At 40.9% G+C, this 22,257-nt stretch overlaps 1 protein-coding gene across 11 annotated transcripts in view; it reads left to right on the top strand.

Annotated features, from left to right (window-relative positions):
* Positions 1-22,257, top strand: part of KIAA0753 (KIAA0753 ortholog) — a 60,631-nt gene that overhangs the window by 24,642 nt on the left and 13,732 nt on the right. For 9 of the 11 annotated variants that reach the window (XR_010937641.1, XM_067716772.1, XM_067716765.1 and 6 more), the window contains 7 exons: positions 4,909-5,156; positions 6,410-6,576; positions 8,664-8,783; positions 13,495-13,573; positions 14,627-14,710; positions 17,560-17,745; positions 18,862-18,943. Coding sequence is in view for 10 of the 11 variants with exons in the window: in XM_067716772.1 (XP_067572873.1) it covers positions 4,909-5,156; positions 6,410-6,576; positions 8,664-8,783; positions 13,495-13,573; positions 14,627-14,710; positions 17,560-17,745; positions 18,862-18,943 (966 nt within the window). In the remaining variant the exon portion in view is untranslated. Of the gene's footprint in view, positions 1-4,908; positions 5,157-6,409; positions 6,577-8,663; positions 8,784-9,849; positions 9,940-10,184; positions 10,275-13,494; positions 13,574-14,626; positions 14,711-17,559; positions 17,746-18,861; positions 18,944-22,257 lie in introns of all 11 variants that reach the window. The other 2 variants (XM_067716775.1, XM_067716771.1) reach the window with 2 other exon arrangements.

Below are 22,257 nucleotides of genomic sequence, written 5' to 3'. Positions count from 1 at the left end.
ATGTTATTATTAAATATCTCTCTTTGCCTTTTTAACGTCATTCGCTTTGGATTCTGTTTTGTTTGATATTAATATTGTTTCATCTACCTAACTTGTTTGGCATTTACCTAGAATAACATTTTCCATCCCTTTATGTTCAGTTTTTCTTCGCTGTTTTATTTTAAGAATGTCTCTTGTAAATAGTTTATTGTTGGTGTTTTTAACCCTGTTGTAGAGTTCTATATTTAACCTACTTACATTTACTGAGATTAATAGCACCTTTGAACTTCTTTCCACCTTATTTTTTGTTTTCCACTTGCCACTTTTTTTTCTTTGTTGTAATTTATTATGTTAATCAAGTTCTTGTTTCATTTTGTTTCCTCTACTGATTTGAAAGTTATATATCAGTCTGGTTTTCATTTATGTCTCAGTCTAAACTAATTCTGTGGAAGTCTGTAGCTTAATGCACTGCCTCTATCATGAATGTAACAAAACCTAACTTACTCAGTTACTATTAGATGTTTACTCACTGTAATGTGGTATTCTGTTCCCTTCACTGGTAGCCAGGTAGAACTAGTATGGCGCCTTCTTTCTAACCAGAAGGCTGCCTTTGCCAGCCTTTCCCTCAGGACAGGTGTGACGTGTATTTGCCGCTGTATCCTCTGTGGTAGCCCCAAGGCCAACACACAGTTAGGCATTTAAATGAGTGACTGTGAAGAAGTGAAATAGAACAAGAAAAGGCCTCTGAGCTGCAAATCACAGTAACCTGAGATCTGGGTGCTCCTTTATGATCCTCTGGAGGGAATGTGGTGAACTTTCCAGGCCTGCACACAGAGATATGTTCCCTAAATGAGTTAAAAGATGAGAGGCGCCCATAACTGAGTTGTGAAAGATGAGGACCAGATTCAGAGAGAGAAGTTGGGAAACCTGCTAATATAAAACTCACTGTATGTAGGCACCAATGTGGGAAAGCAGGAAGACAGACCACAGTGTGAAAAACGGGGACCAGAAAGACCTCACTCTAGTCCCAGCTCCGCCAGTTTGTGATCCTGGGTTGATGACTTAATCTCTCTGAACCTTCATTTTTTCATCTGTGAGTGGGGATAATACAGGCATACCTTATTTTTTTGTGCTTCACTTTATTGTGCTTCACAGATACTGTGATTTTACAAATTGAAGGTTTGTGGCAACCCTGCATTGTCAGGTGATGGTTAGCATTTTTTAGTGATACAGTATTTTTTAATTAAGGTGTATACATTTTTTAAAGACATAAGGCTATTGCACACTTAATCGACTACATACTACATAGTGTAAACATAACTTTTATATGCACTGGGAAACCAAAACATTTGTGTGGCTCGCTTTATTGTGATATTTGCTCTATTTTGGTGGTCTGGAACCGAACCTGCAAGATCTCTCAGGTACGCCTGTGGTCCTTATCCGATGTAACTGACTTAGTTGTTGTAAGTAGCAAATTAGATAATTCATCAAGAATTAAGTGAGCTTCAGTTATCTGGAAAATGTGTTTATGTGGAATAGCTCCGTAGTTCCTGACAGGGCAGAATGAATGGGCCTTGCCCTGGACTGAGAGAGTCAGAAGATGTGACTCTGCTGCTTGCTGACCTTGTGACCATGAGTAAAGCACTTAACTGTTACTTCCTCATCTGAAACACCATAGTAATCATTGCCCCACCTGCTCTGTGTGTCATGGTGAGCCTCAAATATGAATGCGAATTATGTTAGATACTGAAAATGTGTGCAGATGTCAGGGCAGGTCATAAAATCACTGTCGTTATCATCATTACAAATTGAGGTATTATGGTTAGCTACTTTGCAAATTTAATACAGTTGCTCATGGGGAAGGATATGGTAGCCCCCTTATTTATTTTATTGGTATTTTTTTGGTCTTTATAATCTGGATTTCAGAAGGTTGCAGTTTCTGTTTCTGTTTTAGATCTCACTCTACCGAATACCTCCATTCTGAGTTCCTAAGGTCCCTTCTTCCCAACGCCCCCCCCCCCAAAAAGTCATAGGGAGTGGAAAACCCCGTCTTTTCAGTTGGGATATATGTGTGAGCCTGACTTGATCTTGTGATTTATATAATTGTTGGCTGGCGCGTTTCTTTAGCGGCTTCTGAAATGTTCTTGCCGTGGTTGATTGCATTAGTATAACTTGTCAGATGTAAGGATGCTGGTTCCCTCCCCATCACCAGCAATGTCCTCAAACTCAGCTGCCCCTGGAACTTGTACTACATTTGCAGTTGATTTATGCAAGTCAGAACTGAAAAGGCATCAGGACCTAGAGGTCAGAGTTGCCTTGCTATATGTAAACTTGGGGATTAATAAGTTTTAGACTGAGGATTTAGTCTAAGCATTCTTTCCTTCCAATTTATGTATCCTTGCAGCATAACTTCCATGACCTTGAAAAGTACCAGATTAAAAAAGTGGTGCAAGGAGCATCTGGCCTTTGGCCGGATTAAAGTAGTCTAAATGTAGTTTTCCTTTTATTATGAAATATTTAAAATATATAGAAAAAGAATGAAAATAATAAATACCTGTATATCTACTAGCCAGATTTAACAAACTTTAACATTTTTGTTTTATTCGCTTCAGAATTTTTTTTGGAAATAAAATATGACAGCTACAGCTGAAGTGCCTTTTATATTTCTCTCCCCATTCTATACCCCTCCCTCCCTCCCTCACCAGAGGTTACTCTTGTTATTATAATATGGACCTGCCCTGTTTTTATACTTGTACTGCTTATGTCTCTATCCATAAACACTATAAAGTATTGTTTCATATGCTATGCGTTTCATGTCAGTGATATCTTACAAATGCAACATTTGCAGTTTGCTTTCCCCTCCACTTACGTTTGTAAGACTTGTTCATATTTATACATGAATTCTAATTTATTAATTCAACCACTGGATAGGTTTCCCTTGTATGAATATACCATAGTTTATTCTCAGTTCTTATTGATGGACATTTGGGTCGTTTCCACTTTTTTGCTGTTACAAACACTGATGAAGTGAATATCTGTGTTCATGTCTTCCTGTGTAAGCGTGAGGGTTCCTCTAGGCTGAGTCTGTGCCCAGGAGTGAAACTGCTGGGTGACAGTGTGGGTGAGGCTTCAAGTAGCTGTGCCAGTTTACTCCTGCACTAGTAGCTTGTGAGAGCACTTGTTTTTCTACATCCTTGTTTATACGTGGTATTGTCACACTAAAAATTCCCCCCTAATCCGATGGGTGTGAAATGGTACCTCATTGTCTTAATTTCAGTTTTTCTGATTAGTGATGATCATCTTTTCATGTTTTTATTGACGGTTCAGATTTTCTCTCTCAACTGCCGTTTTCTATCCTTTGCCTGTTTCTCTGTTGGATTGTTGGTTTTTCCTACAGATTCATAGGCGTTCTTTACATATTCTGTATATTAAGCTTATATGAGTTATATGCATTACAGAGATGTACTTCCAGACTCTGGCTTGTCTGTGACTTTATGGTGTCTTTTTGTCAAAAGGAAGTTGTAGTTTCATGTAATTAAGTTTAAATATGTTAACATTATTTGACTTTAAGAAAGCCTTTTCTGCCCTGATGTCATAATCATATTCTCCTATATTTTCTTCTAAAATCTTTAAAGTTTTCCTTTCACATTTAGGGCTTTGTTCCATTTATAATATAAGCGTTCAGTTTGAGGCAAGGATCCTCACGCTGAACAGTTAAATTTTTATTTTGTTACCTGTGGATACTAATAATTTCAGCACTATTTATTGAACAATCCAGTTCATATTCACTGATTTGTCATACTGCCTTTGTCATATCCATCCTGCTTCATTGGTTTCTGCCTCTTCCTGTATCGCTCCCACACTGCCTTCATTATTACAGCTTTATCATGAACACTTGATCTCTGGGAAAATAAGACTCCCACCCCTGCCCTATTCCCCACTTTTTTGTTCTTCAGAATTATTTGGGCTATCTTGGGATTTTACACTTCATAAGAATTTTAGCATTAACCTGTTTAGATCCCCAGAAAAATCTGTTGGGATTTTAATTGAACTTGCATTTGAAATTGTAGATCACTTTGAGGAGAATTGACAGCTTTACAGTATTTTTTCATTCATGAATACAGTTAATCCAAATTTTCTTTCATGTCCTTTAAAGTACCTTTGAATATTTTCTGTAAAAGTCTTGTACACCTTTCATTAGATTTCTTCCTTAGTGCCTTACAGTTTAGTTGCTAATGTTAATGGCGTATTTTTTCTTTTATGTTTTCTCTAATTAGTTATTTTGATGTGTGGGAATGATATTGACTTTTGTATATTTTTCTTCTTTTATCCAGAAACCTTGCTGAACTCTGTTCTTAGTTGTAATTGCTTATCTGTAGATTCTCTTGGATTTTTTTTCTATGTAGGAAATATCTCATCTTCAAATAAAGACAGTTTTACTTTCTTTTCCACTGCAGGTTGTATGTCATATATGGAGTTCAGACTTTATTCTCTATCAACTTAGGAGCCATTGAAGGTTTTGAGAAGTGATATTTAAATATTTACATTGAAAAAAATAATTATGGTAGCCAGGAGAAGGTGTGATTGAAGATGAAGAAGGGGTCAGTTAGAAGATGCTATTGTTACAGTCACAGGATATTGCAAGCCTGACCTTGGGTAGTGGCAGAAGGGAAGGAAGGACAAGACATATTTAAGAACTGGGATCTGAGGGACCGGGTGAATAAGTAAATGTGGGAGGTGAGATTCAGGGAGTCAGCCATGGCACTTAGGTTTCTGCTTGTAGAACTGCAGTAGGAGTCATAGGATTAGGAGCAACTTGGACAGCAAAACACCTCAGTTTTTAACAGGGTATTATTGTGAGCTTATCTGTCTCTAGATAATCACTCTCACTTGATTTGAACAGCATTTCCCTCAATTTGTCCTTCTGAAATCTCCATGTAGATAAGTATCAACCTGATATAGAGCTTCCAGTGACCCAGAGGTTAGAAAACGAGCTTGATGTATTAGATGCGGATATCCTTCCGGAAGAAGCTCCATCTGTTGTAGACCAAAATGCGAACTTCAAAGAAGAGGCATTAGCCCTGGCAAAAACAAGAGCAGGGAAAAAGAAGCTTGTGACTGAGACTGTGCCACCCTTTAGGAAGAAAGACACTGTGGCACCGGCAAGACCCCAGCAAGTATGAAATCACTCCTTTCTTCTGGCCCATTTGTATTAATCTGACATTGTCCAAGGTCACACAGGCTGGTAAGAGGTGGAGCTAGGATTTGAGTTCTCAAGCCTTTGAATGCCAGAGCCCTTGAGTCCAACTATCTAAACTAAGCTTAGCTCCAGGTCATTTTTATCTTTTAACAAAAAACAACAAGTTTTAATACTGTTACTAAGGGCAGGGCATTCTTTCTTGTCCTGGTTTAATTAGAGCCTAACTGTTTTGACACCAAGGTCTTCACTGGGTAGGCTATTTTAAAATTCAGGTTTTTTCTGCTTCTGATTTGGAAGTGTGAAATTTGAGGGGATTAAGATTTCCTGCTAAAGATAAATATCGATAAATATTTGATATTGAAAGGCATCTTAGGGTGAGTACTTTCTAATATGGCTTTGGGAGCCAGCTGGCTTGAAAGTACATTATATTTTAAGCTTCTATCTAAAAGTTAACTTAAGGCCCTACCAGTGGAGAACTGGCCACAAGACCACCTCCTAGTCTAAATACCCTTAATGTAGTTACTTCCGTCTGATGGGTTGTCCAGAGGCTTATGTAGCAAACCTGCATATTGTCAGGTGATCCCAGAAAAAGGATATTGGCAATTATCACCTGTTACTGAGAGATCATGGATTAAGATCGTCTTTATTCCTTTTCAAACAAACTCTTAAGGGGGGTCATTGGGAAATCAGGATTCAGCCTGTGTAAATTCAGCCTGGTGCTCTCCTCCGAGGCAGCCTCATCCTCTACAGTGTTTTACAGTAGCCATTCTGTTTAGATGGCGTGTGCCTTTCTGCCTCCACCATCGTGCTCCTCCTCCATTAGCCCTTTTAATCTTCTAGAAATTCGTGAACACATTAGCTCCCATTTTACAGATGGGAAGCCTAAGACTCAGAGATGCGTTTTAACCAAGAATGTTTTACAATTTACCTCTTTTGTTTAGTTAGGAAAAATTATTTTTAAAAAAATAATATATATATATATATATACATATATAAAGACGGCCAAGCCAGGGATTCCAGTTTTATGCCTCCACCGCTCTCCCCACAACCAAAGTTGTTTCAGTGTAATTTGTACCCTCCCCAAATTTCTGCTACAGTGCTTTCCACTTAGGTTTTTGCTGAATGGGTGTATGAACATCATAGGGCCATTTGAAGCTTCAGTAAGCCAGAGGTTACAGCCAGTTTCTTTGATATCCGTTTGGCTTTATAATTCATAGTTATCTCTTGCAGGGACTCCACAAAGCTGAAAAAAGTAGACCACCCCAATCTTACAGCAAAAGCAGGTTGCAACGGACAACAGTCTCCTCCAGGTTAAAAATGAACCGGCAGCCTGTGAAGGACCATAAGGCTCCTTGGATACCTCCAAACCCCACATCCCCACTGGCATCTCCTAAATGGTATGTAAAAATTCACGGAACCATTTGGGTATTTGACTTTATTTTCCTCCACAGATCAAAGGCGACCTACTCCTTAGAGCAAATAAAGCAGCATCCTTAGTTCCCATTAAGGAGAAAAGCTTATTTGGATGAGTAATAGATACATGAGACATTTTTTGCTAGAAGCCTATTGGTTCCTCTTTCCTACCTGGCTATGGGTAGAGTAACTCCCACGGGTCACCCCAATACCCTGTGGACATGTTCACCGTATGGAGGATCATGGGCTGCCCTTCACTTGTCTCTTCACCCAGTGGATCCTAGTTACTTGAGGCCAGGAACTGTGCCTTCCTTATATCTGAATGTACAGTGCCTGATGTAGTAAATCTTAGTAGACATCTAGTAAATCTTTGCTGAATGAATGAATATTTAAAAATAATTCCTATTCCAAGTCAAGACAATATGAATTATAAAACCATGCAAATCTCATAGGCACTGTCCTGACCGCAGGGGACAGTTAGGATAATGCTGACGTTACTGCCTTGTCACCCTCACTCATAGCACATGGAGAATGAGGACCCGCCATTCCACGGAGCTGGGGAGAAGGCATTGTCCTTCAGGGGCTGCAGAGTCCAGTTAGGTGGAAGTAGTCTTTGGGGAATTGGTTAAAAGTGAAGGGGAGGACTTCCCTGGTGGCACAGTGGTTAAGAATCCGCCTGCCAATGCAGGGGACACGGGTTCGAGCCCTGGTCAGGGAAGATCCCACATGCCGCGGAACAACTAAGCCTATGCGCCACAACTACTGAAGCCTGCACTCTAGAGCCCGCGAGCCACAACTACTGAGCCCATGTGCCACAACTACTGAAGCCCACATGCCTAGAGCCCGTGCTCCGCAACAAGAGAAGCCACCTCAACAAGAAGCCTGCGCACTACAATGAAGAGTAGCCCCCACTTGCCACAACTAGAGCAAGCCCGTGCGTAGCAACGAAGACCCAATGCAGCCAAAAATAAATAAATAAATTTATAGAATATATATATAGAAAAAAAAATTTAAAAGTGAAGGGGAGCGTGTATACTGTGGGACAGTGGTTCTCAAAAGCACAATGGAAAGGGCCAGGAGGTAGGACAGTAAAAGGAAGGCAGCCAAAAGTAGTAATGGGGGGAGGAGAACAAGTGAGAAGATAGGTGACTTGAAGGGTTCAGCTTTTAAGAGGCGGGCAGGAGACACGGTGAGAAGCCTGGTGGGATGGAGTCCCCGAAGACTCTGAATGACTGTGAACGGATGGTTATGCTTATTCCTCGACTCTCACTTTAAAGCTGAAGAAACAGTGTCCAGCGAATCTAATGTCTTGCTTATATAGCAGAGCTGGGACTAAACTCAGGTCTTCTGATTTCACAGTGCATGTGCTTTTTTGCTTTTGTTTCTCTGCTCTAAATTCTTTGTTTTTGGGGAATTCCCTGGCAGTCCAGTGGTTAGGACTCCGTGCTTCCACTGCAGGGGGCATGGGTTCGATCCCTGGTTGGGGAACTAGGATCTCGCATGCCACCCAACGTGGCAAAAAAAAAAAAAAAAAAAAAATCTGTATTTTTATATACGTGTTAGTATAGAGATGTGAATTCAGTTGTAAGCTCATAAAAACAGCAGTTGGTTGGAGTTTATATTGCAAACCAAATATACAGTGGACTGTCTTCTAGAGTGTATGTGTGGTCGGTGGGGGAGGGGAGGGCATAAGGCTTACGGGCTCAAAGTGCTGTATTAGGCCTCATAAAGGCACAAAGTTGCTATGTAACGTGGAATGTAATCAGTGACCCAAAGCTATATATTAAAACAGGGTTCTGTTGAGGTTCACCCATTATTCTGTAATGGACAGTTGCTTTTTCATTTACAATAGTGATTGCTTCTATGAAGCAAAGGAGGACTTCTCTCCTTTGACACTGAGCCTGAACCCTGGAGGATCTCACTCTGCTTTACATTCAGTTTCCAATTCAGAGCCCCATCCTGTAGATCACCATTAATTTAACGCTCTTGTCTTCTCTGAGCTGGCACCTTTTACGAGTCATTGGATGTGGAGTGAATGATTACAAAGGCATAGTTTTCCATTTTTTTGCAGTGCTGCCTGGCTAAAGGTGAAATCTAGCCCCAAAGATGCCGCAAAAGAACAGTCTCTCCAGAAAGAAGATACTCAAGAGGAAAGTCAGTTGAGAGGTGCTGTTGAGCACGAAGCAGTGAGGTTTGTCCTGGCGTTCGTCAAGTCTTTGAAAAGTAAAGGCCCCCTTTCACGAGGATTGTAAAGTGAACTCTTCTCTTTCCCATGTATAAAGTTGGCTATTTAAAATGGAAATCACTAAACTTTTCTGTCAAATTATGCAGCTCAGACAGTGAACCCCTTTTTTATTCCTTGTCTAATTCATTCAAAAATTATGTATGTGTCAGTTGTCTACCAATTGCTTGTTTTGTATATGGTACAGTTGTGAGCTCTCTGGAGACTTTTAAAAAGGGGGGCAAAAAGGACAGAATCCCAGGCGCTGCTTAGTAGAGAGGACATATCACTGACTATAATTTAAGATAGAACATCATATGTCCCCTGAGAACTGAAGAGTTAAGAGCTGAGAGAGTTCAGAACGGGGACAGGACACCTCTGCAGAGATCTATGCTTTGTGGAGGGAGATGGAAAATCAATTAGGACTTAAAGAATAGGCTTTAAATAGGGGGTGATGAGGTGAGGCCATTCCATGACAAGAGAGCAGTGAAAACAGGTTGCTCTGCATTCATTTGGCTGGAATTGTTCTTGCAATTATAGGGAAGCCAAAGCGAAAGTGGACCATTAGATAATTTGATACTATTCACGTACCCTAAACTGAAAGCATCAAGCCCTAACACATACAGTAAGGTTGTTCCGAGTCAGCTTTTCCTTTCTGTTTTTATTTGACTTTTCTCTGCCTTTAGGGCTCTCCTGGGAGCCCATTTCTTTGAGCGGGAAGATACAGGAACAGCTTTGTTTTACAGCTGAGCAAGAAGTCCTAACTGCAGCAATGGCTAGTTTTCTCGAGAATATTCGTGGGTATTTCTTTTTTGTGGCTCTGCACACTCACTAGGAGTGCTCTTGCGGGTGAATGTCTTTTTACATGAAACGTTACACGGAGAGCTTTACTGGCCCAGAGGCTGCGTTACCTCCTGAGTCTTTAATGGGGCCAGGATTGGTGCTCTGGGGGATCCTGACTCCTGGTCTCTTTATGTGGTAATGCTACCTGCAGGTCAAGGCAGAATTGGTCTGAGTCTTTTGTACTGTCTGCTAGACTCACTTGGCTTGATGCTGAAATTTCCAAAAGATTAAAGGAATTAGAAGAATTAAAAGCCGAAGAAATGGACAAAATGCAAAAACAGAGGTAACTGTATGTTTCTGAGGTAGAGAAAAACCAAAGCAGCAGGGCTGTTCTACGTCATCTAGTCATTTTCACAACTAGTTGAGATTGTTGAGTGGTGTAGTCACACTTCTTATGTTTATTGACCATCTGCCTGCTTAAAGTACTTCGAAGTCACCTAAGAAGCCAACAGTGGAGCCCAGGCTGGAGCCCCAGGGAGTCCTGGCTGGTTTGAGGAGAGTTAGGGTGACTCTGATACCATCCTCTAGGCTCAGTTGGCTTGATGCTGAAACTTCCAGAAGAACAAAGGAATTGAATGAACTCAAAACTGAAGAAATGGATAGACTTCAAAAACTGAGGTATGGGACTTTCCTGGTGGCGCAGTGGTTAAGAATCCTCCTGCCAATGCAGGGGACACGGGTTCGAGCCCTGGTCCAGGAAGATCCCACATGCCGCGGAGCAGCTAAGCCTGTGCGCCACAACTACTGAGCCTGTGCTCTAGAGCCCGCGAGCCACAACTACTGAAGCCTGTGCGCCTAGAGCCCGTGCTCTGCAACAAGAGAAGCCACCACAATGAGAAGCCCATCCACCGCAATGAAGAGTAGCCCCTGCTCGCCGCAACTAGAGAAAGCCCACGCGCAGCAACAAAGACCCAACACAACCATAAATAAATAAATAGATTGATTGATTAATTAATTAATAGGGGGAAAAAAACTGAGGTATGTGTTTGCTTCTGAGGAAGGACAGTGAATGCTTGCCTATTCTAATTGGTCTAGATAGTTTCACCACCAAGCTGGACCATTTGGGCCTAAGCTCAGTAAATGACTGAATGAATGAATATCTGCATGCCTACGTGTATTTTACACAGTATTTTTGCTAGGAATTATTTCTTTTGTGTGGAGTTTGAATGATATGATATCTATAGTTTCGGAGGAGTTTAATCTGAAAGATCAGTATTATATCTGTTTGTCTGTACTGCACTCAGAGGTGCTTTTCTCCTGGCTTGGTAGGGTAGGAGGTTGACATGCAATCTGCTCTTGTGAGTGGCTGTGTGGATACTTTTGCTTCACATGTTAGCTTGAGTGCAGCCTAAGGTTTTTGAATTAGTTTGCTTTTCCCATTTGCCCCCAAGAGTGTTACCACCTAACTACGGGCATGAAGAAGTTCATGAGAAGGTTTAGTTGATACTACTGCAGTTGGCTCATTTTTCTAGCTCTGATAATGATTCACCCTGAAGTCACATGAACAGAATTCTCGTTGACACAGCTGTGCATGCTGTCACTGGTCATGATAGAACGTTCACTCCCAGGCTGGAAGGGCTGTGGCTCTTGCTTTAGAGGGTGAGCACTGTGAACCACCACCCCAAACCAAGAGATAGGTCAGCACCCCTGCTCTCAAACTCCCTGTGAGTCCCTCTTAAGTTGCATCCCCTTCTTTCTCCCTAGAGTTCACCACTGTCCTGATTCCTGTGTTAATCTTTTCATTACCCTTATTCATAAATCTGTTATATAAGTGTGTATCACTAGCCATGTATTGTTCATCCTGACAGCTGAGAAGCAAGCCCAAACCTAGCTAAACAAGGAAAAGGCCATGCTGCTGGTAGTAGATGAAGATTCCCAGGGAAAGTAGGCTGCACAGAGTCCATCCTGCACTTCCCTAGGAGTTTTTAGGTGCCCATCCTGGGAAGTTAATGGGCAAGGTCATGAATGAGTCCTTGCAAATGTAGGGCTTACCCCATTTGGGGCATCTGGAAGTGAACCAAGTGCAGTGGACTTCTGGAAGAAGCCTGGTCGGGGGACAGCGGGCTGCCTTGCATAGTTTTCTGTTTTATTGCCAAGAAGTATTCTATTGCATGACTGTCCCACAGTCTGTTTATCCATCCTCCTGTGAATTAACCTTTGGGGTATTTTCCATTTTTAGTTAGTATGGGAGTTACTTTCTAGTTTTTCCACATCCTAGCTGACATTTGGTAATGTCTGGGGTTTTTGTTTTATTGTTTTTTAATTTTAGCCATTCTGGTGAGAGTGTGGTGGTATCTTGTTGGGATTTTAGTTTGTATTTTCTTGAAGTCTAATGATGATGAGCATCTGTTTTAGTGCTTATTGTCATGTGTCTATTCAAGTCTTTTGCCCATTTTTTATCATTTTTTTAATTACTGATTTTTAAGAGTTTTAAAATATATTTTCTGGATTTGAGGCCCTTTTCAGAATACGTGCAGCAGATATTTTCTCACAATACTGTGGCTTGCCTATATATTTTCTTAATGGGGTCTTTTGATGACTAGAAGTTTTAAATTTTGATTAGGATCAGCTTATCAGTTTTTTCATTTTACAGTCTCTTCTGTGAAACAAGTAATCATTGCCAATGCTGACATCTCAAAGATGGTCTGTGTTTCCTTCTAAATGCTTTATAGTTTTAGGTTTTATTTTTATGCCTGCAATCTATTTTTTATTAATTTCTGTGCATGAGATGAGATGCTGACGCAAGTTCATTGTTTTCCTTATGGATATCTGGCTATTCTAGCACCATCTGATGGAAGGATTATTGACCTTGAGCTTTACTCTAGGGTCATCTGGGTGGACTATTGGCTAAGGACCCTCATGTGGGTCTTTAGGTCTTTCCTTTGGGGTAGGTCAAACTATCCAGAGATGAGTCTTTTGATCTTCTGCCTGGAGGGTGAGGACCTGATGCCAGTGTCCTAGGAGCTGAGCTGGGCAGGAGGGTGGTGAGTCTTACCACTTGGCATTCAGCTCACGTACATGAACCCCCTCTTTTCAGTAGGGCACCTCCTGTCTCAATGTAATTGGCATCCCCTGGTCAAGAGGCCCCTCCAGAGAATGAGCAACTAGACTTCCCTCAGAGCTGGAGAGAGGCAGTGGTCCAGTTGTGCGAAGGAGGGAAAGGGACCTCGGGATCTAACTTCTCAAGCATCATTTGACTCTTGTCTTTTATAGTTAAGCCACCTCCTCCCAGCTCACCCCCAGGCCTAGGCATACCTGGTGCTACCAGTCTTGGGCCTCTTCAAGTCAGCAGTACAAATTGTGTAAGTTCTCAGGTTTCCCCATTATGACCCTAGAATTCAGCTTTCTCAGGCCGCTAAGTTACTTACCACTTTTGTCCTTCTGCTTCCAGCACCATTTTCCCCCCTTGTCTTTGTGAGTTTATGTCTAATTCTGTTATTGTCGGGCTTGGAAGGGAACAAAATTGGTTTCATTTGTTGAGTCTTCTGCCCTCTTTAGTTGTTTCAAGGCAGCCATTATTCTTTCAAAATGGATTCAGAGCCTAATATACTTCTTCAGATGTTATCTCAGCCCTTGTCCTCAAAGTTAGGTTCACGACCAGCATTATTGCATCACCTGAAAGCTTGTTGGAAATGCAGACTCTCAGGCCTCCCTCAGACCAAGTGAATCAGAATCTGCATTTAACAAGATCCCCAGGGATTTCATATGGCCATGAAAATTAGAGGCCCTACAGTTTTTATAATCATTTGGTTTCCCTTCGGCTGGGGTGGTAAATAAATACGCACAATAGGATATTTTCTTGCTTTTGATTTTAATTTTCAGTTTTATTTCTAAATAGTGTTTCTGCCGCCCAATTAGCGGATAAGGTAGAGAAGGCAGTTCTGGAGCGTTTGAAGCCTCTCCTGGTCAAGGCCCAGGTAATCTAGTTCATCCCGTGTGCTTGCCTTTTGGAAGTTTCAAATAAAAAGAGTTGCTCCAGAGGTCACACTGAGCCTTTGCAGGGCTGAGTGTCTGGCAGCTGGAAGCTGCGGTGCTGCTCCGTGCTTCATAGCATGCGTGCAGCTCTGCTGGGGCCCCTTTCGGGCACCCACATTGTTGACGTGTCTTCCATTGTGAGGAAGGGAACGAGATGGGGGAAGAGAAAGTACCACTTTTGAGAAAGGTGAGATTTTAGTTTGGGGAATGAGTTTCTATTGCAATTTACATTCTTAATCAAATAGAGCTATTGGTGGTGTTAGTGTTCCGTTCACTGCTTCCACTCTAATCCCATCACTGCTCTTTCACCTCAGTGATTTGGAATGATTTGCTCTATTTTTCCCAAGGAGAGAGATGTTAGGACAGCTTTCTGTGCACAAACCGGTACTTTCTTCAAGATGAAATTGCATAGAGCCTCACCAGTAGGTTGTGCCATCCTCCTATGAGCGGTGAGCTGAAGGCTACGGCCAGACCCTCTAGATCCACCCCGTAAATGGAAATAATCTTGTTTGTGTGAGTAGATGAGGCCACAGAAGAGCACTAGAATCTTAAATAGAATGAAGGACATTCTGGGACCCTGAACAGACCACTGAACTTCTGTATCTCTTGGTCTAAGAAATGTTAAATCATTTTTAGAGTCCATGGAAATCTCAGGACTATAGAACTGGGAGGGTTCTTAGTGGCCAAACCGTCCAACCTCCTTATGTTATCAGTGAGGAAACTGTGGAACAGAGAAGTTGAGTAATTGCACAAAAACACACAGCTACTCTGACAGTGTTTACAAAGTTGAGGGAAGACAAGGCGCAGAAAGCCAAGATCAGCACATGGCATTTATTTTCATGAAGACAGAGTGCTTTGAATTCCCGCAAAAAGCCTGATATAGCTAAAGCTGATGAACAGTTCCACACAGAAGTTATTCTGGGAGCAAAATCCATTTGTACTAATATGGGTTGTAAATGTTCATCATTCATGAGCATGCTTGTCTGTTTTAATAGAGAGTCAATTCTTCTGTGGAAGCAGATACTCGTTTGAAGGATCGACTGTCAGTGATCGCAGCAACAGCCCAGCCTGCGGAGAAGGTGTGTGTTGTGTGGGGCTGGCATTCTGGCCTGACACTGGTATTATTGCATGATAATGTCCTGGGTTGTAAAGAAAACTGATAGGCGGATTACCCTGCAAACACTAGACTATCCCGCTCCAGAGGGTGGAGGTTGTTTTTCATATTTGGCATATTCATTCTTACAGTGTATATTTAGCATTATGACTTAGATGAGCCTTGCAGACAGCTCACAGAAATCTCTAGAGCCACAGGTTTTTTGTCAGCGTCTTTTTCCTTTCCTCCTGATGACAGAATGTGGGTAGACTGCGTGACCCTGAATGTTGATGGCCTGCGGCAGAAGAATGGCTGCCCTCATTTCCTCTGATTCAGCCTACTTTTGCTCATTACTGGCCTAATTTCCTTTATACTGAGGGCCTAATACTTCTTGTTAAGCAAGCATGTTTTGAGTGCCTAATAATGACCAGTACCTGGCCTGGCAGAGAGAAGAGGTGGCTCAGGAGCAAATGATAACATTTGAGAAGAATGGAAACATATCTTGTGGTTGGCCACCCTCGTGCTCTTCCTCCGGAGGACTTGTGTTCAGCATCTGTGGGAATGTTCCCATCCTGCCTAGGCGTAGGGACGGGGAGGTGCAGGCTGCCTCTAGTGGGTCTTTGTGGAGGTTGGAAAGAAGTTACTGCTTTACATGCTCAAAGCAAGTAAAGGGCAGAGCAAGGGTGAAGGTCTCAGAGTTAGAAGGAAGTTGGAATGAAGTTCCACCAGCCCAACCTTAGGAACGGGAAGAAAGATTTTGAGAATGTAACCCTGTTCTAATTTATTAAGCAATAGTTTAGTTTTGGTGTATTTTCATAATTTCTGCAATTGTAATTTTATTGTACCAATATTTTGTGACAGAATCTCACGTGAGGTGAGGCTTCTGAGACCGGAAGCTGAAAGCCTACCTCTGACTCGTACAGACTGGGCACGCTATGGCTGGATGCTTTGTGCATCAGAGCCGCCAAATACCTTTTTCCCTAGCAAAAAATGAGACTAGCCGCCCATCTAGGGAGGCAGCTCCATAAGGCATATTAATATGACAGAAATATGAAGTGGCCATAAATGCTGTCAGTGAAGTAGACATGTTTGAATATTACTAGAAATGATCATTCTTATATATAAGAATCATTCTGGAGGCATTAAATGGGCTTTAATACAATTTCTTGAAATAGAAAAGTAACTCTATCCAGTATTCAGTGTTCTGGGCTGCTGTTACACAGCATCACTGCACAGAATTTCCCAGGCAGCACCGTCAACAGTCAGTTTTTATAAATAACTGAATAAAAACCAACTCATTGAAGTTGGCATGATGAAGTAAAAAGAGTTATTTTGCTGTGTTAACTTATAAAAGAGCTGTGGGACCTTGAACACATATTCCCAGAGTTCTCATCTCTCAAATGGAATAGACGTTTGCTGCGCTTTGCAAGTAAACTGAAGCTCTCGGTAGTTTTCTTGCAGACAAGACGATCCCTGGTATCAGGAAAAAGGTTTTGGAAAGGTGCCATCATAACGTGTTTGTCTCCTGCTGCTGCTGCCGCCACTAACTGAACTTGTGTGTGAAATGCACTTTTCCAAAGTGTGGTTTTTTAAATTAAAAGTTGTATATGCACGTGGCTAAAAATGCAAACGATTCAGAGAAAGTGTAATGTAAAAAGTAAAAGCCCCCCACAAACGGATACCATATGCTCTTCTGTATCCAGCTTCTTCCTTTATATTTTGGTGATCTTTCCATACCAGCATATTGGGACCTTATCTCTCATCTCGTAGTATTCTTGATATTCAATTCTTTAAATATTAAGAATGAAAATACAAATAAACACATCTTAACCAGACCTGTATTATTGGTTTAGTTGTCTCTAGATTTTTTTGTTAATTTTATTGTATTGGTTATTCAACTGATATTCATTTCTTTAACTTTGGTTAAGGTTGAGCATTTCTTTATATCTTGATTGGCCATTAATATATTTTCTTCTGTGAACCGTTGATTAAAAGGTTTTAAAAATTACTATGGCGGTAACTGTTCTTCGTGCCAACCACTATTGTAAGTGTTCCAGTGTCAAAATGCTCATGTAATCCTTACAGCTCTGAAATACAGGATTATTATTTCCATGTTACAGACCAGAAGGTTGAGGCCCAGAGAGGTTAAGTAAACTTGCCCACACTTGGAGGCATACCAGTAGGCAGAACCAAGATTTAGTTCCAGGAATGTCTCATTCCAGAGCCTGATATGATTATTCCCCCAGCAGACATTCTTTGTAAAAGCCTCTTTCAGAGCAGATTATAGACATATGTTAGAATCAAAAGAAATAACAACGCATATAAAAATGCTTTGCAAGCTGTAAAGTGAATGTAAAGAATACAAGGTCAAGAAAGGCTGGTAAAAGCCCTTCCAGGTTACAGGTAGAAAGTCTCAAGCAAAGACAAGAATCATGAACTTTTGTGATGTCATGAACGGATGTTTTTACAAAGCACTGAACCAAAAAGAGAATACTGTAGGTATGTCCTCTGTAGTATGTGACATGTGAAATATTGGACATTCTTCTGAGTATAGCACAAGGAATATATTTGCTTTACCAACTGGCAAAACAGGTAATAAAGATAATTCCCATGGACAGTAATGGTACTCCTCAGTTGATGTTACTGTTTAAATGACTGTGGTAGATATTGTACTGATGTCACTGCTCTTGACGTTTACTGACTTAGGAGAGGTTAGATGTAGTGTAGAAACTGCGTGTTGGATCACTGCGTGGTTGGTTTATTATGAGTAGCATTAATCTTTAAGATCTCTGTTATTTCTGTATCGCCTCTCCATCCCCTTCCCTTGTTTTGCAGGCTACAGCTATTGATTGTGAATCCGGTAGCATTCAGCAGCTGGATGATTTTTTGGAAGATGCCGCTCACGAGCTCTGGGCTGTGACTCACTCTAAGATCTCGGAGCCTGAGGCCTTAGCCACCTGGGGGGGCAGCAATGACAGCCCATGTCTGGAGGCCATGATGCTCCGCATGGAGGAAATGGAGGTAAGACCGGGACTGCCAGCTCTGGTTGGCGGCTGGCTGCTGACTTCTGCCGAGCGCCACTTCTTCTCATGGCTCTGTAGCTTAGAACTTCAGAGTCACCTGGTCCTGAGTTTAAATCCCAGCTCGACTGCCAGCCCCGTGTACGGCCTTGGTAAAGTCCTGTACCCTCTCTAATAAGTAGGGTGCTTTTAAGGACAAAATGAGGTATGAAGTATCAGCACCCTACCTGACACATAACTCATCGTTGGTATGGGATACGAAAGACACCGGACCGGAGCCCAGGCCCACCGATGCGACCAACAACTTAACTTCTTCATCCCTCAGCTTGTAACTGCTGTTCAGTTGCTTCTCTGCTCTGCTAGCATGTGATGCCGGCAAATCACAGCTAACTTTACCTTCTCTAATTCCCATGGTACTACTTCAGAACGCTTTTCTCAGAGAATTTTAGACCTCAAGCATTACTCAAGCCAAGCCCTGGATTGTTCTGAGCAGGAAATTGAGACCCAGTAAGGGAGTAAGTGACGTGGCCAAGGTCGCACAAAAATTCCCACCAGAGGTGGGCTGAGAATCCAGGTCTCCTGACTCCTAGTTCAGCATTTTCTTTTTAACTCCACCATGATGAAATCTCATTTTGGCTTTGCTGCTAAACAGAAACATTCTAGGGGAGGCAACTTTTAGTTGGTTTTTGAAAATTTTAAAATGTGTAGTTCATCCTAGTCTTGTAACTGATTACCCCGCGTTAACTGTCTAGACCTGAAGGGCCCAAAACGGTCGTCTGTAGCCACAGATGGCCATTTAAGGCAAATTAATTAAGAGTAAGTACATCACTCACATTTCAAGCGGTCAGTAGTTAGCTGGTATATTGGACATGGCAAAAATAGAACATTTCCATCATCACTTCAAGTTCTAGTGGGCAGTGCGGGTCTAGATTAGATTAATTAGATTAATTGCTTCATTTTCTTTTACATTTCATCTCATGAACTAATCACTTCCTGGCCCTGGGAGATGCCTGTTTCTGGTAATGGGTCTATAGGAAATGTCTGCTGTACTAGTCTCTGGTTTGTAATGAAACTAATTTTTTTCCTCATAAATTATACTTTTTTTTTTTTTTTTAAGAAATACCAGGAGACGGTTCGCCAAAGATATAATAAAATTGTATTTACTGATCCTCATCTTTGGATGCAGGAAGAAAAAAACGGTGAGTGTTTCCCCACTTTTTCCCTTGACATTGTATTCTGAAAAATTTCAAACATACAGAAAAGTTGAAAAAATTCTGCAGTGGACACCCATATATGCATCTTCTAGATTCTACAATTAAAATGTTGCTGTGTTTGCTTTATCATATGTCTACTTATCCTCTGTGCATCCATCAATCCATCTTATTTTTGGATGCATTTCAGAGTAACTTGAAGACATCAGTACATCTTATCTGAAATATTTCAACATTTGTTATCACTAACTAGGGCTTAATATTTATTTATGGCTTTTTTTCCTTTTGAGATAAAATTCACATATAATAAAATGCACAGATCTTAACTTATTAAGTGTTAACTTATTAAGTGTTGTTTGATGGGTTTTGACAGACAGGCATACCTTTGTTACCCAACACTTCTCTCAAAACAGAGCTTCTCATCACTGTGGAGAGTTCCCCTATGCTCCTTCCCTGTCAGTTCCGTACCACCCAGGCAACGACTGTGCTTTTTTTTTTTTAACTATAGATTAGTTTTGCCTGTTTTAGAATTTCATATAAATGGAATCATACATGTATTTACTCTTTTGTCTAAGGCTTCTTTCATTTAGCATGATATCTTATAAATTTATCTATTACTTGTTTCCTATTGCCACAGTAACAAGTTTGTAACAAGTTAAAGCACAAATTTAGCAGTTTAAAACAAATTTTTTCTCTTACAGTTCCTGGAGGTCAGAAGTTTGAAGTGAGTCTTAAAGGGCTAAAATCAAGGTGGTGGCAGGGCTGGTTCCTTCTTCCACCTTCTAAGGCTGCCTGCAGTCCTTGGCTTGCAGCCATATTACTTCACACTGCTTCTGTTGTCACATTGCCTTCTCCTCTTCTGAGTCAAATCTTCCTCTGCCTGCTTGTTATAAGGACATGTTGATTACACTTAGGGGCCACCCCAGTGATCCAGGTTACTCTCCCCATCTCAAGATCCTTAAAGTCCCTCTTGCCATAGAGGTTCCAACAGGTTCCAGGGAATAGAATGTGGAGCCAGTGTGCAGCCTACCACACTTTGTATCAGCGTTCATTCCTTTTTGTTGCTGAGTAGTATTCCATTGTACACATGTACCACATCTAGTTTATCCATTTGCCTGTAGATCTGCATTTGGTTATTTCTAGTTTGGGGCTATTAGAAATAAATCTGCTATGGGTGTATTCATGTATAGTCTTTGTATGGACATAAGTTTTCATTTCTCTTGGATAAACACCTGAGTAGACTTGCCAGGTTATGGGATAGGTACATGTTTAACTTTATAAAAAACTGCCAAACCTTTCCCCAAAGTGGCTGTACCGTTTTACACTCTCATCTACATTGAGTTCCTGTTGCTAGAGAGCTTTGCCAGTATTTGAATTGTCAGTCTTTTTCATTGTAACCATTCTGGTGGGCCTGTAGCAGTATCTCTTTATGGCTTTAATTTCATTTCCTTGGTGAATAATGATGTTTAGAACATTTTCAAGTAGTTATTAGTCATTTGTATGTCTTCCTTTGGGAAGTGTCCAAATCTTTTGTACATTTTAAGAAATTGGATTGTCTTTTTATTTTTGAGTTGTAGGAATTCTTTATGCATTGTGGGTTTGAGTTCTTTGTCTCATATATATATATATATATATATGTGTGTATATATAGTTTGTTTTCAAAACAGCTTTATTGGATGTAATTCACATACCATAAAATTTACCCTTTTAAAGAGTTCAGTAATTTTTAGTATATTTACAGAATTGTGCAGACGTCATTGCTAATTCCAGAACGTTTTCCTCACTGAAAAGAAGCCCTGCATCCAGTAGCATCACCCCTCATTCTCCCTCCCCTCATCCCAGCAGGCACTAATCTCGTCCAGCGGATATCTGCAAACATTCTTCCCCATCTATAGCTCACCTATTTATTTTCTCAAATGTGTTTTATTATGAGCAGACATTTTAAATTTTGATAAAGTCTAACCTGTCCATTTTTTCTTGTATAGTTTTTGCTTTCTCTGATCTAATAAACCTTTGCCTACTCCCAAGTTGAGAAGAGAGACTTGTTTTCCTCTAGAAGCTTCATGGTTTTAGCTTTTATGTGTGGGCCTGTTATCCATCTTGAATAAAAGTTTGCCTGTGGTTTGAGGTAGAGGTTCTTTTTTTTTTTCCACTAATGGATATCCACTTGTTCTTGCTCTGTTTGTTGAAAAGACTTTCACTTTTCTCTTCCACTTTAAAAAATTCATACATATGCGTTCTGGCTGCAGTTGCTAGGCTACTATCACAATTTGGGCTGGGAAGTGTTACTCAAATTCTCTTTGACACATGCTTATCAGTTATTACTTTACGCAGTGAAAGGAGGAAAATAAAATGTGGTTAAACATTACCTCTAAAGGAATTTCAGTACTATGAGTATGAAGAGAAGTAAAGGAAATTGTGGATATAGAAGGTTTACAACAGCAGCTTATGTATATCTACTTTTTTTAGAGTATGAGTTTGGGGTATTGTCTTAGGAAAAGTATTCTCCATGTCAAATTCTGACAGAAAGATGAGCCATCTAAACAAAATAACAAATTTGTTCCTTTTGTCTTCTGTAATTTTTCCAGCGCTATTCTTTGTTCATGTCATTCTCTCTTTCCCCGATTCCTACTCCAGCTTCCATTTTCATCCTCACATGACAGTTGAACCATTCTTCGAGGCCCGGCTCACGTGATCCTACTCGGCCGTGCTTTTCCTGGCTTTCCTAGGCTGGAACTTTGCTCCCTTCCTGTGAACTCCCGTAGACTTTTGGCATGTCCTACCCTGTTAGAGCTCTCTATCTCTCCCAAAGAAGCCATAGAATCTTTGAGGCCAGAGAGTTTTGTCATATTCAGTTGTGTCCCAACGGTACCTAGCATGGGCCTGGCACAGGGAGGACCCTTCTAATCATCGCTTAGTGAATCAGTGGGCATCTTTTCGTAAGGAAGCAGAGGAGAGGGAAATGTTGAAGGGCGACTGTTTCACTGATGGTTTGGCCAATGGCCACAGTCAGGTTGCATCATGCAGAAGACAGCCTTACCAAGGACTCAGTGTTCTCTTTTTCAAGGACAATTTAAATTGTTAGTCACTATCTCTGACTCTGCTAGAGTCTAGGTTTGCATTTAAAAGGAGCTCCGAAATGAATATTTGGACACTTTAAATCCAGAATCATGAAATCCTCATAAGAACCCTCTGTTTCTAATTGTTCTGATTGTATGTTCAGTTGCATCACAAAAACCAAATTTAAAGTGATTTTTGAATTGTGCAGTGTCGAACCTATATCTCTTATCTTCTCTTTTCTG

This window comes from Pseudorca crassidens, chromosome 19 (assembly GCF_039906515.1).
Source record: "Pseudorca crassidens isolate mPseCra1 chromosome 19, mPseCra1.hap1, whole genome shotgun sequence".
Classification (NCBI taxonomy): Eukaryota; Metazoa; Chordata; class Mammalia; order Artiodactyla; family Delphinidae; genus Pseudorca; species Pseudorca crassidens.
The sequence above is the reverse complement of the archived record's forward strand: the minus strand, read 5'-3'. Positions and strand labels throughout refer to the sequence as shown.